At 65.4% G+C, this 17,389-nt stretch overlaps 1 protein-coding gene across 6 annotated transcripts in view; it reads right to left on the bottom strand.

Moving 5' to 3' along the window:
* Positions 1–17,389, bottom strand: part of GRAMD4 (GRAM domain containing 4) — a 74,423-nt gene that overhangs the window by 6,950 nt on the left and 50,084 nt on the right. For 5 of the 6 annotated variants that reach the window (XM_047065022.1, XM_047065024.1, XM_047065023.1 and 2 more), the window contains 11 exons: positions 13,136–13,256; positions 8,924–8,985; positions 6,948–7,080; positions 6,479–6,504; positions 5,851–5,942; positions 4,541–4,632; positions 3,571–3,619; positions 2,512–2,583; positions 2,018–2,061; positions 1,833–1,942; positions 142–296 (listed from right to left, as the gene is read on the bottom strand). In XM_047065022.1, coding sequence (XP_046920978.1) covers positions 142–296; positions 1,833–1,942; positions 2,018–2,061; positions 2,512–2,583; positions 3,571–3,619; positions 4,541–4,632; positions 5,851–5,942; positions 6,479–6,504; positions 6,948–7,080; positions 8,924–8,985; positions 13,136–13,256 — 956 coding nt within the window. The remainder of the gene's footprint in view (positions 1–141; positions 297–1,832; positions 1,943–2,017; positions 2,062–2,511; positions 2,584–3,570; positions 3,620–4,540; positions 4,633–5,850; positions 5,943–6,478; positions 6,505–6,947; positions 7,081–8,923; positions 8,986–13,135; positions 13,257–17,389) is intronic. The other variant, XM_047065025.1, reaches the window with a different exon arrangement.

Genomic DNA, 17,389 nt, shown 5'->3' with positions numbered 1-17,389 from the left:
GGCCTCCAACCCCAGGGCTCATGGGCCGTCCGAAAGAGCAGTGCCGGGTGGCAGGGAAAGCCCCACAGCCCCACTGTCCCACGGGACAGACGCTGGCCTCCCCGTGCACGGGGAGCGGCAAGCGGCCCGAGCCCGGCCTACCCGGCGAGACACGGCGGCGTTGGAACGCTCCTTGAGCTGCGGGTCGGTGGGCAGGCTCCTCCAGATGATGTAGGGGGTGTCGTATTTGGCTCGCAGTCTCGGGCAGCGTTTGAAGATAAAATCGATGAGGAAAAACTTGATCCCGGCGTAGAGTCCTGGGGACGGGAAGACACAGTCCCATCCCACCCGGGACCAGGACCGTGGCCACGTCCGTCCCCTCGGCACGGCGGCCCCGCACCCCGGCCCGCGGAGGACAGAGCGCCAGGGCACACGGAGGGCCTCGCAGAACCCGGGGCGGGGGGCGGGGGGGGCTGGCGCAGGGCGGGAGAAGCAAGAGGGCCAGGAGACCCCAGCCGAAGGGGGGTCCACTCCGGCTGCTGCCAATCAACCCGGCTCCCAAACAAGTTACGACCCCCGAGAATGACATGAAGGGACCCACTCCGGCCTGCCGCCCTCTGACCCGGTGGGCCCGCTCCCACTCGGGGTCAGAGGGTTCGCACCCCGGCCCAGGCCCCTGAGTAACGGCACCGAGGGCATTTTACTTTTGCTGGTGCCAGTCCCTTCCCCCAAGGCCACGCCATCTGCCAGCCCTGGCTTTCCTGGCAAGGCCTGCAGGGAGAGCGCCAACCAAAGACCAGGGCTGCGGCGGCGTGCTGGGGGGCCGCGGGCAGGTGGGGACGGCCCCCATTCCGTGAGACCCCCGAACCACGTGGCCGCTGCGCTCGACGCCCCCGCTCGGACCCAGCCCCACCCGTGCACTGCAGCCAGGCCGGTGCCCGCTCCAGGCCAGGGACCCTAAGGCCCGAGACAGGTCAGGAGTCAGGGTCTGGCCAGGGGCAGCCTCAGGACCATGGCCTCGGCCTCAGCCTCCACACCCGCCCACACCTTCCTCCCTGCCCTGCAGAGGCCGGGGGCAGGGGTCCCAGTGAACCCACGAGGGGTTCAAGTCCTCCTGCCACCCCCACGGTTTGAAATACGGACAAAGGCCACGTCCTGCACATCCAGATCTGTGGCCTGGATTCTGCACACGCCCCACCCTGGAATTAAAACCCTCAACGCCCCGCCTCCAGCTGCCCCCCCCCCGCCCCTCCCCCATCCCTCATGCCTCACTATCACTACAGCAATATCACCTGCCCAGCAGTTCGGCACAAACCCCGCCCCCGCCCTGACCATCCCGTCCATCCACAGGTCCCACCACAGCCCAAGGCCCCACAGGCCCGGCCCTCCCACCTGCCCCATGCCCCTCAGTGCTCTCCCCGCTCCACCCCGGCCAAGGGCTGTTCTGGACCCGCACAAAACAAACCTCCGAAACCTCCCCCTCTGCCCGAGCCTCCGCCCCGCACAGGACGGAGGCCACCGCTCCCCACGACACCCCCTCCCCAGCCCTATGTCTCTCTTCCCTCGGCCTGACCCCGCGCAGCCCTTGTGGGCCTTCGGGTCTACCAGCTCTTCGGGAGTAGAGCGTGAGCTTGATTTAAGAAACAACCGCCACGTGTCTAGGGTGCGATGGGCCTCGTGTCTCCCAAGTGTAAACACCTCATGAGAAGCCATCGGATGAGGCCCAGAGGGAGGAGAGCCAGTGAGCGCGAACAGCTGGCCTCCGGGAGGCACGTGGCACGCGCTCTGGTGGGAAGCAGCCCGGGCACCCTGTGCCACACTCACCCCCGACCCGGGACGAGGCACCTCCTTACCCAGGGCCAGTCCCACCAGGCGGTAGGGGAAGAAGCAGGAGGCGAGGAAGGCGGCCCACAGAGCGACGTACAGCTTCTGCGTGATCTCAGGCTGGACCCACATGAACAGGCTGGAAGGGAGAGCGGGGCTCAGCCGGGGGGCGGGCCACACCCCCGAGGCCGCGGGCTGGGGGCCCATCACTCACTTCTTGATCTTTTCCAGGATGTCGGCCATCTTGCCAAAGAGGTTCTGTGCGAAGAAGCCACAATCACAACAGGTCCCCGTCCACACGGCCACGTCAGGAGGGCCGGGTTCACGGGCCGGCCAGAGAGGTCCAGCCCCCGTGTGGCCACGGCCGGGTGACACAGCCACTCGCGGGCCGAAGACGGGGGAGGGGGCGGGTCCGGTGCAAAGCCCAGGCTGACGCACTGACACGGATGTCCCGGGCCACGCCCCTCCTGGAGACAGCTCGGCCCGGCGGGTAGGGGCTCCACCCTCCAGGGGGTGCCAGCCGACAGCCTCGACCGGGAAGGCCCTCCCGCCAACCAGGGTTGTGTCGGGTGCTGCCTCGGGGCCAAAGGGCAGGCTGACGGCAGGTCCGCTGACAACAGACAAGCCAGGCCTGGGGCGTTGGGGGCCCCCGCTGGGCGACGCTGACACAGAGGCGCCCCCAGACCGGACCCCGAGAGGGGGAAGTACCTGGGCTTTCTGGGCGACATCCAGGACGAGCTGGAACTTCTCAGACACAGTCAGGTCCTCCTTCGGAGGCTCCTGCAGCCAGACGGGAGAGAATTTCCTCCGAAACTGAGCAGCTCAGAGGAATGAGTCACAAGAACAGCACAGGGGCCTCCCAGCCCCGGGAACAGGGTCACTCTGCTGCCCCCGCACGGCATGGGCTGGCTGGCCTGGCAGACACCACTCTGGTGCCCGGGAGGACGGTGGGCAGCGGCAGGGATCGCACCTTGACGGGTCGTCTTCAAACGTGCACAGAGCCCTCCGCCCCTCACTTTGCAGTAAGGGAAACTGAGGCGGGGGGGGGGGCTGACCTCATCCTGTTCGTCTGAGCTCATTCAACCAGAGCCTCCCAAGGGCGTCCTGGGCACCGGGGCCCAGCAGGCACAGGCCTGCCGCCCCCGAGACTCCCTCCCCGAGCCCTGACCCCTGTGGCACCACTGCACCCAGCACCCCTACTGCCAGCTCCCGCCCATGCCTGCAGCTCCACCCCACGGCCAGAGTCTCCCGCTGGAGCAGGTCAGCGAACTTTCTGTAACGGGCCGGAGAATAAACACCTGTAGCTCCGGGGGCCATGCGGTCCCTGCCACAGCTACTAAACCCGGCCGTTGCTGCCCCGAAGCATCCGCAGCAGTGTGTACGTGAAAGGGGAAGGCTACATGCCAATAAAACTTTATTTATAAAATCAGATGGAGGGCCGCGAGACACCGTGACAGCCCCCTCCGTACCTCCCTCTAGCGGATCACATCCCAGCTGGGAAGGGTCAGGACGGGCCTGCTTCCCCTGCCGCCAAGCCTGGGCCAGCAAGGGGCACTTGGGGTGTCGGCCGGCAAGGGGCCATAGTGTGGCCGTCCAGCGCTCCGTGCCCGGGGGGTGCTGGCTTTCCGCTCCCCGACCTTGACTTGCCAGGCAGGGCTCCCCAGGGCATCCGCACAGCTGCTGCTGGAGGCCTCAGGGAACCCACGCTGCCAACGGGTCGAGGCCCGACCGGGTGGAGACCGAGACCTTTGCCCTCCCAGGACTTACCACGGGCTCAGACACTTCAGGCACGATGCTCCACTGTATCCTCCAGCCCCTGGTCAAGAGGAGACAATCACGGGCCTTTAACAGCTGGTGCCGTTAGAGGGAGGACCTCAGATCCCCAGCCCCGTGCTCCCGACCGGGAAGGAGTGCGGGACAGAAGGGGCTGCGGAGACCCTCTGCCGTCTGCTGCCGTGCCCACCAGGGCTGCCCCCTGGCCCTTGAGAATGGACAATTCAAGGTCACCCTCACCGGCCCCTCCCCCGGGGGCCCAGAAGCGACAGGTCTTTCAAAGTAAGTCACCGCAGCAGTGACAGCAAGTACTTTAGCCGACCATGCCTCGCCTGGGGACAGAGGACGCCCTCACGAGTACGTAAAGATTTGCTTCCCTACAAAAACATTTTCAAATGAACCAGCTCAAGCAGGCACCGAGATGCAGCTAGGAACACTCGTATGCGGAAGTGTGAACTTTTGAACGGCTGCGTACAAATCTGGAACACGGGGGCTCTCCTCTGGAGGGACGTTCACTGCTGGGGCAACCGCATGTTCAGACACACCAGGCAGCCTGGGGACGGGGGGCATCCCGACCGAGCCCCCCAGAAGGTGCTCACAAGGGCGCGAAGGAAAGACGGGGCATGTTGCTTGGGGCTGGCGATTGCAAGGACCCTCACTCTGAATGCCAGGACCCCCCCCCCTCCCCCAGGGCACAAAGACTCTGCAGCCCCGTCAAGGCCCCTGGGCTACCATCACTGAGCGGGGGCAGCTGCCCGCGGGCACCCGCCGGCCTTCCGGAAGAGCCGCCGGGGAGCTCGAAGATCACCCGCCGCTGGCTCCAGCGAGCCGGGTGGGGGCGGGCATCCTCCTGGGGGCTCGGGAGCCCCGCCCATCACAGGACTACCCCCAGACACCTGTGTGCGAGGCGCCCCGGCTCAGGGAGACGGCACCTCCACGTGCACGGGCAAACCAGCACGCTCACCTGGCTATGAGGTAATTGAGGGATAACCTCAGAATTGCTAGAAATAAGAACATGGGGATGGCCCAGCCATGCCACACGGCATTCATGTACACCTGCGGGTAGGAGGGAGACGGTCAGGCACCCGGACAGGCCACCCCCTCCTCCTTCCCCCCGACCCCCCGCCCCGCCAGGCCACGATGGGAGGTGGGCGCCCAGGCCCCCAGCGGCTCTCCAAAGGAGGGAGTGCGTGACGGGGAGGCCCCGGGAAGAGCTGCTTTCTCAGCAGGGGTTCCCAGGGGTGGCACCAAGGGCCGCTCTGGGTGTGCAGGGAGGGGGCGCCCCGGGGAGGCAGCTACCGGACGTGGCCCGGGATGGGCACGGGCCCCTGCCGGCCCCAGGCGCGGCTCCCCCGGGAAGAGCTCGAAGCCCCGCCAGGACTCAGCACGGCCAGGCGAGGTGGCCGACCGCTGGCTGAGAGCCCACGACGTGCCATGTGCCTGGCACACAACAGACGTTCAGACAGGGCAGAGAGTGGAGTGCGGGGGGTTTCAGGCCCAGGAGGCCAGGAAGGAGGGCCTGAATGGCGGGCACGTCTCTTGGTGATAACACACAGGCAGGACCACTATCAAAGGCCTCGAGGGGCAAAGGGCCTGTGAAGGGGGAGCCTCCGGGATGAAGGCGGGGCCGGGGCCCCGCGTCCGAGTCCTATTCTCTGTAAAGGAGCAAAATGCCCTTCTCCCCCCGGGGCTGGCACCGGGCTGTGGGCTTTAGGGCAGCCTCAGAACCTTCCAAAATGCAGACATGGGGCTGCCCCTCTCTGGCCACGGTCCCCCTGCCAGTGATGGGAGGGTCTCCTTGCACGGGGCTGGGGCCAGCTAGGGCAGGACGATTCGGGCTGGGGTGGCGAGTCCCCTTTGCCCAGAGCAGGCCGTGATGCCGGCCTGCTGCTCTCCCACCCCTTCCCCAGGACTGGGCTTGCAGAGGCCCAGCTGGGCCCCCAGGCCAGAAGCCTCCCCCAGCCCCAGGTGCCCAGTGGGAGGGAGCTCGGTCGCCCCTGGGCAGACAAGCCTCCTCACCAGCCTCTCCCCGACTCGCCCAGGAGAGCAGACGGAGGTGTGGACAGAGGCCTGTTCCTGAGGCGCTGCCCCGAGGGGTTGTCTGGGGCTCCCCCTCCCCCGCAATGCCCTCAAGACAACCCAGGGCCGGGTAGCAGCGCAGTCCCCACTGCACAGCCAGAGCGGCTAAGGGGCAGTGCGCCCCTGGGGACAGCTGGGAGACCGCGCTGGCCGCCCGGGGGGCTGGCAGACCGTCTCTGACCCCGGGGGACTCACGGTGAAGGCGATGGCGGACGTGTAGACGGAGTACCAGTCCGATAAGGCAGAGAGGTTCTTCACGAAGCTGGTGACGGGTTTGGCACCACGCTCTGGGGACAGAACGACCGCGGTGAGGCCGGCACTCAGGCACACCCCGGGGGGCAGCCAGCAGCGCAAGGGGCATGAGCGCAGGGGGCCCCGAACAACCTGGATTCCTGGGGCGCCTGACCGCCAGCTGGCCTCTCCCAGCCACCCTGGTGCCACCCACCGCGCACCATCCCTGCGCAAGTCGCCAGCTGGCCGCTCCCCCCCCACGCCTGTGCCACACACGGGAGAAAGGGGGAGCCGGGGCGGGGGGGGTGGTGCTCGTCATCGCCCGGGGCCTGGCCAATACTTGGAGAAACACCGCTTTCCACTGGGGCTTCCAGGCCTAGAGGGACATGTCCAGGACACGGGCAGAGCTGGCCTCATCCTGTCCTGCTCCAGATGGATGGCGGGGGGGGGGGGGCCGGGGGGGGGTGCTGGACATGCTGCTGACGGGAGCCTTGTTCCTAAGGAACCTCCAGGAACATCTTTCTGGAAAGACGTCCAGTTCAGCCCCGAGGCCCCGCTCCCCTGGCCCCACACGGCCGTGCTAGGTACTCACTTAGTCGCCTCATGTTTTCCGTCAACCTAAGAGGGAGGGAGAGAGAGGTGAGCGCCAGCACCTGCACAGCCGCGTCCCCACCGCCATGTTCCACTGCCACGCGGGGAGCACAGCATGACCTGGGACGGGGCCCACACCAGGTGCTGCTCACTGCTGCTCACTAACTTGGGGGGTCTCACCTACGGTGCTGCCCCTCGTCTCCTGCCCGCGTCCCAGAACCCGAGTCCCCAAGACGATGGTCCCCACACGCCGTTGTCACGAAGCCCAGAGTGTTGAGCTGGGGGCGGGGGGGGGGGGGGGGGCTGCCTGTCACGTGACCCTGCTCCCGCCCCTGCTCCCTGGGGAAGGGCGTGTGGCCGTGCCCTGGGACCAGCCCTGGCGTCAGCCACTTTGTCGCTTCCCCCGAGGCGCTGGCCTGGCTCCCCCGAGGGCCCCTCCCCCCCAGGCCCCTCCCCCCGAGGGCCCCCACCTCCGGGCGCTGAGGGGCTCCTCCGTCTCCACCGTGCTCTCCTCGGGCTGGAACCGGAAGTCCTCCACGTACTCCCCAAACTTCTCGTAGAACCACTTCTGGACACGGGGGCACAGCCCCTGGCTCCGCCGGTCTGCGGGGAGGGGCTCCCGGTGAGGAACACGGATACAGTGGGGCGTGGACACCCTGACGCCGAGCCTGACCCGCTCCCACCACGAGGCCCGACACGGCCACCGCGGACCCCGTGGTGTCTCTGTTGTCACACCCCCCTCCCGGGGAGCAGCTGCAGCCCCAGCAGACGGCCTGCCCCCGGGGACGGGGTCGCCCTCCCTTTCTCTCTCTGGCTGGGGGCTCACCCCCTGGGACCCCATGGACCTGAGGGACGGCCAGGGAACGTGTGTGCCCAGGGGTTGTGTCCTGGTGGGGGCCCCAGTGAAGGACGTGGCCTTTGCCCCCCATGACCAAGACCTTCAGAAGGGGACCCACCTCACAGATTCAGAAAACCAGGAGGAAACCACGCACCCTGAGTGCTCCGCACAGAGTCACCCGCAGGGGGCGCTGTCCCGCCACAATTAAGGAGAGGGAGGGCAGGGACGTGGTCCCATGTGACACTCTACCGGGCCAGGTCTGCACACAGAGGCCGCCCAGGCACAGGGAACAGAGGTCTCGGAGAAGAAAGGAACGGGGAGCGTCTGGGGCCCTCTCACCCCTCCCTGGAGCGGGACTGTGCTCAGCACACGCAGAGGTGGGCAAAGCAGTGAATGCTACAGCCACCTGGACGGCTGGACAGCAGCCACGGACAGTACGTGACCCGATGGGACCGCCTGCGTCCCCATGAAACCACACTATGGATGCTCAATTGTGAAATCCACATTCCTTTCATTTTTTTCCAGCCGTTTAAAAATGCAGAAACCTTTTTTTTAAAACTGTGAAGTCAGACAGGGGGCTCCGGTATGCCAACCCCCAGGTCTACGTCGGGCCTGTGGCCTGGACAGGCTTCGGGCGCTGCTGACCCCTCCGTGCTGGCTGCGGGGCGGGGGGCACCACGCAGAGCACCTGTCCCCTCCTCCCACTGTCCCTCCCTCTGCCCACACACCGCACCGGTGACGAGGGCTACCGAGTGGACCTCGGCTGGGGACCCAGAGCGTTGGGGTCTTTCCGCCCTTCACTTCTCTGACCCTCCCCACGCGTGCAGGGGACTCATCAACCACGGTGCACAGCCGGGACCTCGGGGTCTCTCCTGCCGCTCCTGGCTTGGAACCCGGGTCTTGAGCGTGGAGGGGCCCGGGGAGACGGTGACCCAAGGGGCACAGCAGCCGGCCCTGTACCTGGACCGGCCTACCTGCACGTCCCCGCTGGAAGACAGGACCTGTCTGGGCCTCCACGTGGCGGGTGCCCCTTGAAGAGGCTTTCCCTCCCGGGTCTCAGTTTCCTGAGCTGTATGTGAGACAGGCCTGACCCCGAGGCCCTGCCAGCGTGACTCTGAGCTCCCAGCACAGAGGGGGTGCTCACGAGTGGTCAGCCTGTGGGAACGGGTCCTACGGCAGGAGATGGGAGGGCCAGGCCCACCCCGGGTCAGATCCCTAGACAGCTGGACAGAAAATCCCGTTTCCTCCCAGGACATCGTTAGGAAGGACAAAGGGTAGAGCGAGATAAAGAACAGGGCTCGGCGGGGGGGGGGTGCAGAGAAGAGGCTTGTGTGTCCTGACCCAGGGAGGGGCCCCCAGGTCAGTGGCCGAGAGGCCAGTGTGAGGACGACACTACTTCTCAGTCAGGAAGGGCTGGAGCGGGTGCCGCGCAGCATCTTTACAGAAAAATGAAATCACATCTCATTTGCTGTGACCGCTCGCCAGCTCACAACCGGAGCCGCCCACGGGGGCCCGACGCAAGGAGACCCCGCGTGGGCAGGTGTGCCCGGGAACAGGCCCAACCCCCACCCCGGCCCGGCCCGGCCCGGCCGCCCACGGGGGCCCTACCTGCTCCGTTATTGACCTGGGCCTGCCCCTTCGGAGGTTGCTGAGCCATCTGCTCCTCGGTTCTTAAAGGGAGGGGAGAAGGGGCAAGAGTCCTGTTAGTTCCAAGCGAGTCCGGGCTCTGCAAAGTCCTGGCACTCAGGGAGCCCACCGCACTCAAGCGTTCCTTCCAAGCAGCTGGGCTCCACTGGGACCTGACGGCTCAGACGTTGTGACGGCGTCCGGGCCTCACGGAGTCGCGTTCGTGACGGACACGCTTTTTTCGCTGTTTTTTTAACAACCGAGTAATCGCTAATAAACATGCAACGCTTTCCTCTCCTATTAACACATCTGCTTTTTTTTAAGTTCATTTGTTTATTTTGAAAGAGAGCAAGTGCGTGGGGGAAGGGGCAGAGAGGGGGAGAGACAGAATCCCAAGCAGGCTCCGCCCTCGGCACAGCCCCATGTGGGGCTTGGACCGTGAGATCCTGAGCTGAGCCGAAGGGTCAGACACTCAACCGACTGAGCCACCCAGGCGCTCCTAACACATCTGTTTCTTTATTAAGTTCCGAATAAATACCCCTTACGCTAATTAACTAGCATGCTAATGAAAAGACACTTATCAACGCACGCACTCAGCAAGCCCCGTGCAAGGCCACAGGCTGGGTGATGCCCGTGCCAGCCACCTGCCTGGCTTCCTGCCCCTGCGGCCCAGCCACAACGGATCACGGCAGTCCCCCGGCCTCAGAGCCCTCGCCTGGAGTTCTGTCCACCTGCCAGACCCTGACCACTGACCTTTCAGCCAAAGGGCCTGATGGAGCCGGCCCAGCCCCCAGCCCCCAGCCCCCGCGTGGTGCTCTGGCCGGGCCGCAACGCACTGTTCCTGTGGCTCCCAGGCCGGCAGGGACCCCAGGATGTGGGGAGCGTGGAGCCCCAGGCAGAACTCAGCAGGGGCTTGGGGGGCGGGGTGGAACACAGAGGGCCCTTTCAAGATAGAGATGCCAGGCCTGGAGACCCTCAGCTTCGGGGAAGGATGGGGGACGGGATTTCACGCCACACTTCCGTGAACCGACCTGGTTTGCGGGCTTGAAAGCCGCGACTGGAATCGAGCAGGAGGCGCAGGGGACGAGCTGGACGGGAGACAAGCAGGGTGGGTGAGGCCTGCAGCCTCGCTAGGCAGTGGGTGAGGAACACACGAGACAGAGGTGGAGTCCCGGAGAAGGGAGCCACGGTCAGGGAGGAGGGGGCCGGGCGGCCCAAACAGCCGTCCACGCCCAGAGCTCCCACCGACAGGGGTTTACTGGGAACAGGAGAGGCGCCCAGGACCCGACGGAGTGCCTTCCACTCCCAGGCACGGGTGACGGCCTCAACACCAGGATGTCTCTGGTGAGCCTGGAGGTTCCGGAAGCCGCAGCCCACCTGAGAAGCGCTAACAAATGTGCTCCTGCCGAGCCCGGGCCCAGGCATGCACTGCGAAGGACACAGCCCTGCCTGAGCCACAGGTGGGCCCGGGGTCCGGGTGGCCGGTGGCCGCTTTCTGGGGTCCTGGGCTCGGTTTACACAGGCACTAACTGACTTTTCTAACACGATTACCTGCTAGAAACAAACAGCCATTTCAACAGTAACGGACTGCGTGCCGCCCCCTGGGAGAGGCCGGAGGACACGGGTGTGGGTACTCCGGGCAACTCGTCCCACCAGACCTGGACTGCTGTCGGTGCCTGTTACGTGCACGGGACACAGGAGACGGCGGGCAGCGGGGAGACGGGCATCAGGACATCGCAGCCTAAGACGTTGGGGCGCCCGGTCCCACCCGCAGCTCCCGGTCAAGGGGGACACCAACGGGGTGACCTCAGGGAAACAAGAGCCGTGTGACCTCAATCGGAAAAAAGGGGCCTTGGATTTCTAACACCCGTGGACTCACTCAAACATTCCGGAACAACCTCTGCTAATGCTCAATGATCGGCAAACAAGGCTGGAGTGGAATGTGTCTGAATTGCTTTTTGAAAATCCAATTTTCTGATCCGCAACCCATCCGAGGCCAGAGGGCACTGAGGCCCGGGAGGTTCCAAGTTTGATGCCAGGGCTGGGCGCCAGGCTCACTCTGCCCCCGACCCTCCCTGGGCTGGGGGGTCCATCTCACCCCACACACAGAGCAGCCCCCACCAAGGCTCAGTATGGCCTGGGGCCCAGCACAGGAACGGCCAGAGAGGAGAGCCCGAGGCCAGGGTCCCAGGCAAGGCCTGGCCACAGGCGGGCACAAGGTGGGAGGGCAGTGTTTCTACGTGGCTTTTGGACCCCGAACTGGAAAAGGCCTTTGCCTACTGATAAATAAGCTTTAACCAAGATGGTTTTTCAGAAATTCTCTTTAAAACCAAAACAGAGGTTTACATAAATCTAATCCCCAGGTTTCAATCCTACAGCTCATCTGCAGCTTGGGTGTGTGTGTGTGTGTGTGTGTGTGTGTGCGAGCGCGGGTGCGTGCAGGGGCCCCTCCACATGCTCACCCACCCCCACACAGACATCAAGATGACGGTGCAAAAGGTCATCACTTGTGGGACACGCAGCTGGTTAAGCGGCCGACTCTTTGATTTCAGCTCAGGTCATGATCTCAAGGTTCGTGAGATCAAGCCCCATGCTGGGCTCTGCGCTGACAGCACAAAGCCTGCTTGGGGTTCTCTCTCTCCCTCCCTCTCTCTGACCCTCCCTAGCTCATGCTTTCTCTCTCTCAACATAAACAAATATTTAAAAAAAAGAGAGAGAAAGAAGTCATCTCTTGCATGAAACCTGCTTCTCCCTGTACCTCCCCCTTCAGGCCTCAGTTTCCAGAAGGTTCCTAAACCCCACCCCCACATAAAGCAGGGGAGCAGCCCCACGATGCACCCCAGGACCCTTAGCTTCCTGGGTCTTGGCCTGGATGTTCCTTAACTATAATCACCCAGCTGGCCCCCAAGCAGACCTGTGGGAGACTGGTCCCTCTGCGTCCTCAGAACTGGGAGGGGACTTTGGTGAAGGACTGGGGAGTGAGGCTGGGCGGGGGCTGGGAAACAGACAGAGCAGACACGTGGGCAAACACCACTCAAGGCCACCGGGGGGACTGCAGCCTCCAGCCAAGGCCTCCGGGCGAGGCTGGACCCAAACACGCATCTGCCCCAGACAGAAGTGCGTTCTGTCCGGGAGACGGCGCTGTGACGCGCCACAGAAGGCTGGCCGTGGCCGGCAGGCCGAGAAGGCACCCGGGGACAGGGCCAGTCCCTGGATCTCCCAGCATCCGTCCAGGTCAGGTGACTCGCTGCACCTCTTTGCATAATTAAAATGTAATCGAATCTTTGCATGTCTACAGACTTCCACGTAAGAAAGTTCAGCATCAGGTAAAGTCCTGGCTGAGGCCCATGTGCCGATGTCTGGGACGGGGCCCTGGCCTTGCAGCCGGGACAGAATGCAAAGTAGGGTGAGTCCCTCCCCTGACAAGCTTGAGGCCTCCCCCCACCAGGGAGTCCCGAAGAACCCCGGAACAGCCACACTGACCTGTGGGGACAGGCAACACAGCCTGATTTCAACGCTGCCCCAAAGCACACACGAGTTGTCCTAAACGCCTGCAGAGCAGGGTAAAGACTTTCCTCCAAAGACAGCCAGGTGCCCCCAGCTCCCGGGAGCTGACCACCAACGGGTAAGACCTGACAGGAAGCCAGCGTCCGGCCATCGCCTTCCCACCGACTAAACCCCGTGCACGGGGCACCTGGAGCCTGAGGGGGATCCTCGGAACCAGAGCTGGTGACGACACTCGGCAACAACAATGCACTCGCCCACCCCACAGAGGAACCAGCTCTTGGCGGGGATGTCCCAGCAGCGGCCTCGTCCGCCAGGCCGCCAGCCTGCAGGGACAGGGAGACCACGGGTCTCCGAACGTGCAAACACCCCCCCGGAATGACCCGCTTCTCGCTGGCAGCACTGTGAGGCAGGGGCCCAGCTCTCGCGGGCAGAGGTGGGGGGTGCCGAGGGGGCCACGCGCCAGGACAGCTCCACCCACAGCAGGGCCCACACCATCCCCCCCAGAAGCCGGGGCGTCACCTCCAGAACGGAGGGGCGCTGCCGGGATGAGGGTGACCCTCCACGGCGGGCGAACCCCGAGGTCGCTGCGTGCGGCAGGTGGCTCAGGAAGGGGTCCCGACCCCCGCGGCGGCTCAGGGGCAAGGAGGCGCCCGCGGGGGCAGCGGGGGGCCTCGGCCCCCTCCTCACCTGGCCTTCAGCACCTCCTGGACCTTCTGTTCCAGCTCCATCCGCCGCTGCCGCTCCCGGTCCAGCTCCTGCCGAAGCATCTCCGAGTTGGTTTCTTCCCTCAGCTTGCGGAGCTCCTCCTCTGCAGGGAGACGGCTGCCAGGTGACCATCGCCCGGGTCCACCCTGCCCCTCGACGGCGCGGGCACCACGGGAGGGCTCGGACACAGGGCTCGGCCCGCGGCTGCCGGGCCACGGCGGCTCTCCTGCTCCGCCACGGGGCGGGGGACACCGCAGGCGGGACTATTAACCGGGGCTCCTCTCACACGGTGGGGGCAGGAGCTGGCGCAAAGCAACGGCGAGGAGTCCGGTGCGGACCGGACGCGGGAAAAGCAGCTCGCCAAATCACTGCACCCACAGGATGCCCCAGCGGAAGGGATCCTGGGGACACCTGGCCACCCCACCGACGTCGCCTGGGCGCACACGTGCACTAGGTGTGGTCGGGAGGCCGCAGCCACAGCGCGGAGCCCCTACGATGGGCAGACGGGCGGCTCCCGCCCCCCGGGGTGCTCCTGCCATCAGCCAGGACCCGGAGGGGATGGACATCAGGGCCGCAGGTCCCTTGGCTCGGGAACAGCCTTGCAAAGGCCCTGAGGCAGAAGCGGCCCACGGGCCGAGGGGAGGAGTCACAGATGAGATGGGGGGCCGGGCGCGCAGAGCCCTGGGAGCCAGAATGAGGACCTGACGTTTCCTGGCAGGGGTGGAAGCCGAAACCATGTACGTGTGGTTTTAACTAGAGTATGTGGTAAGCTGGGTAACGGTCCGCAAAGATGTCCCAACCTGATTCCTGGCACCTGGGACTATGTCCCTTCGTGGACAAAGCAGCCCTGCAGATGTGATACACGTGCGGACCTTGAGATGGGAAGTATCCCGGTTATCCCGGCAGACCCAAACTGCCATCATGTAAACTCCCAAGAGGCAGCAGGAGAGTCAGAGCTTAGAGAGAGGAGAGGCAGGTGCCAGGCCGCTGGCCTTGAGGGTAGCAGAAGGGGCCAGCAGCCAAGGACCGCCGGTTTCTCGAAGCCAGTGAAGTCGAGGAAACAGATTCTCCCCTAGGGCCTCCAGGGGAACACGGCCCTGCCAACGTGGGACCCTCGGTTTGGACTTCTGGCCGCCAGAATTGTAAGAGAATAAGTACGCTATTTTAAGCCTCTCGGTGTGTGGAAAACTGGTGCGGCAGCGAGAGGAAACTCCCACGGAGTGGGGCACGCACGTGTGCACAGACCCTAAGCGCACGCACGCCTCACTGCGCGAGCACACGGCGGACACCCAGATCCAGACACGATACACTTCGGGCCCACAGAGGCCCCCGCACCTGCCATCTGCCTCCGCCCCGCCCCCAGTGCCCAGGGGTGACCGCCAGCTAGCTTCTAGGCACAGGTGAGGCCTCCCCCTTCTGAGACTGTGTGTAACGAGGACGAGGTCTCAGCTCGGGCAGCCAGGACGAAATACACAGGCTGTGGGGCCTGAACAACAGACGGATTCCTCAGGGCTCGGAGGCCGGCAGGCTGAGGCCAGGGTGCCCGCCGAGCCTGGGGGAGCCACCTTCTCACCACGTCTTCACGGCACGCAGAGAAAGGGCGCCAACCCATGCTGGGGGCTGGGGGCTGGGGGCCCCACCCGGGTGACCTTGTCTAACCCTGACCACCTCCCAGGGGCCCCACCTCTAACCCACCCCCCCACCCCCCCCCCCCACCCTGCCCACCCTGAGGGCGAGGCCTTCAACACACGAATCTGGGGGGATGCAGACATTTGGTCCACAGCGGCTCACGGGCCCCGGCTGTCTCTGCCCCCCTCAGAGCACCTCCCCCACCGGGTCCCCCATAAACACCTGGGGAGCGACAGCTGGCCGCGGACAACTGGTTCAACTCTCGAGGGCTGTGCCGAGTCTCGTATCACAGCAAAATGCAAGAGTCCCCCTGAGAATCCTCGGCTCCTGCATTTCCCAGTCACGGTGGAGACGGCTCTCTCGTTTCTGAGCTGGACACGCGGTGGACCTGCTCTCGTCACAGCCCCACGATGGCACGGAGCTCGGCCGTCTCCGCTCTGCCCCCGGACACCAGCCCTCACTTCTCAAGGCTCTGCATCGTCTCCTAGAGGGGTCGCCACCCGCCGGAGACAGACGGACCACACAGGTGTGAGGGACAGAAGACCTGCCTCCTCGCGGGGCTGGGCTGGGCTCCCCGCATCCAAATAGGTCACAGCCACCTGATGAGACACCCCGACCGCCCTGCAGGGAGAGGCAGGTGCAACGGGGACGCGGCCACGGCAGCCCCCGACACGTGCCGTGGCCCGGCCTCGAGCCCCCCCAGAGAACACGTCCCGAAGAGAGACGGCTCCCCACGCCGACGGTGCTGCCGAGGCCGAGACCCGGAAAGAGCCTCCTCCACAGGCATCTGCTGGGGGCCGATGATCCCACTTCCCCCTTTCAGTCAACAGTTAAAGTCACAAAACAAGTCTGCTCAGCTGGGGCCCGAGCAAGACGGAACAGAGTGGTGGGGAGGCCCGCGCTCGCGGTCACCCTGACGGACGGGTATCTCGCCGCTCTTCACGGGACCAGCGCGTGGCCTCGCGCACCAGGACACTTGTGACAGAGAAGTGAGCCACACAAAGGCCGGCCCTCTGGGGACCCGGACAGTGAGAACAGCGCCGTCCAGGGAGTGAGTCCGAGGGGTGGGCGGGCGTCGCGGGGCACGTGTGAGCGGGTGAGGGGGGTTGGCGCCGAGGAGAACTGAGCCCTGTGGACTCAGGAAAAGCCACACTTGGCTCGAGTCCTGGAAAGGTCTTCCTGAGACGCAGGAACGCGACCGACTAATTCACCAAAATCGGAGGTGCGGCCTGGAGCCAGGGAAGAGCCAGGACCCCCCCGGGGTCTGACCAGTGGCGGGAGTGCAGGCCTCCGCTGCCCCTCGCTGCCAGTCATGGTGAGACCCTCGCTGGCCTGGGGGGAGGGGGGGCCAGGGAGGGACCGGGGGAGACCCAGAGGCTTCCTTTCCTGTCCTGGCTGCCTCCCCAGACCTGGGGACACAGGGCTGAGCCCGAGCCCCCGAAATTCAGGCCAAGGTCAGCGCGGCAGCCTGAGGCCCCGAGCGCAGACCGGCTTGCAGCAGGACAGTGCGTGACGGCAGGGCTCTGTGTCCAGACGGCACACGGGCAGGCCGAGAGGCCCAAGGTCAGAAGACCCTCCCGCCTCGAGGGTGCCTGGCCACACCTCCTGCCTGGGTTGTTCGCGGCTCGCCGGATTTCAGGAAGAACACGGGTTTGCGAGGGCCGGGGTCCACCTGCTCGGTGAGCATTTGCAGTGCGCCAGGCCCTCCCTTGCATCTAACCCCGCTGGGATCCGCCCGGCTCCGGGCAACTGCGCCCAGCACCCTCCAGCACCCGCCGGCCCCTCCGGGCCCCTCCTGCTACTGAGGCCTGTTGGGAGAAGGTCCCGCACAGAAAGAGGACACGCCAACGCTACAGGGAGCGGTCCCTCCCAGCTCCCACGCAGACCCCCTCAGTCCCGGGGTGAAGCAGGGTGGCCCCCACACAGCTAAGTCTCCCCAAAGACTGAGGCCTCTGGCCCTGCTGAATCTGGACACAGAACAGGCCCCATAAGGGGGAGCCGTGCAGAGGGGAGAGGAGAGGGTGGTCCCTGCCCAGGTCCAGAGAGCCACTTCTGAGTCAGAGCCAGCAACGGGGGCCAGGCAGCAAGGGAAGGGGGCCAGGGAGGCAGGTGACAGGAGCACAGAGCCCCAGCTCCAGGGTTGCGGGAAGCCCAGCTGAGCCCCGCCCCCCCGGCCCTGCCGAGGCAGCCGCGTGTCCCCGCTCACGGTAGCCAGCCAGGTTTATGGTTCCTAACTGGCCCCCTTACACCCTCCAATCCACCTCTAAACAGCACTCCTGCCGCCGTCCTGCCTAAAAGTCGGCAGGGGCTTGCGATAAAATCCAACCACTCAGCAAATCCCTCCAAAGCGATGCCCCCCACTGCGCCTCACCTGCTGTGTCTCACTGCTCTTCCCTCGGCTTTGCTCTTTGGGTCCCAGCCACAGGGATCTCCTTTCAGAGATCGGCCCACGGTCTGACCCTGCCCCAGGACCTTTGCACATGCTGGGGCCCCCTCCCTGCCACTCAGTCTCAAGGCACCATTTCCCCTCCCAGAGCAACCTCCCTGACCGCTCCCCACACATTCAACGTGGCATTTTGTCACTTCCCTCATGGGTTTGCTCTAACC

This window comes from Lynx rufus, unplaced genomic scaffold (assembly GCF_022079265.1).
Source record: "Lynx rufus isolate CCGP_SWC_20201006 ecotype Redwood Valley unplaced genomic scaffold, mLynRuf1.p SCAF_7, whole genome shotgun sequence".
Classification (NCBI taxonomy): Eukaryota; Metazoa; Chordata; class Mammalia; order Carnivora; family Felidae; genus Lynx; species Lynx rufus.
Note: the sequence above shows the minus strand (reverse complement) of the source record. Positions and strands in the feature narration are given on the sequence as shown.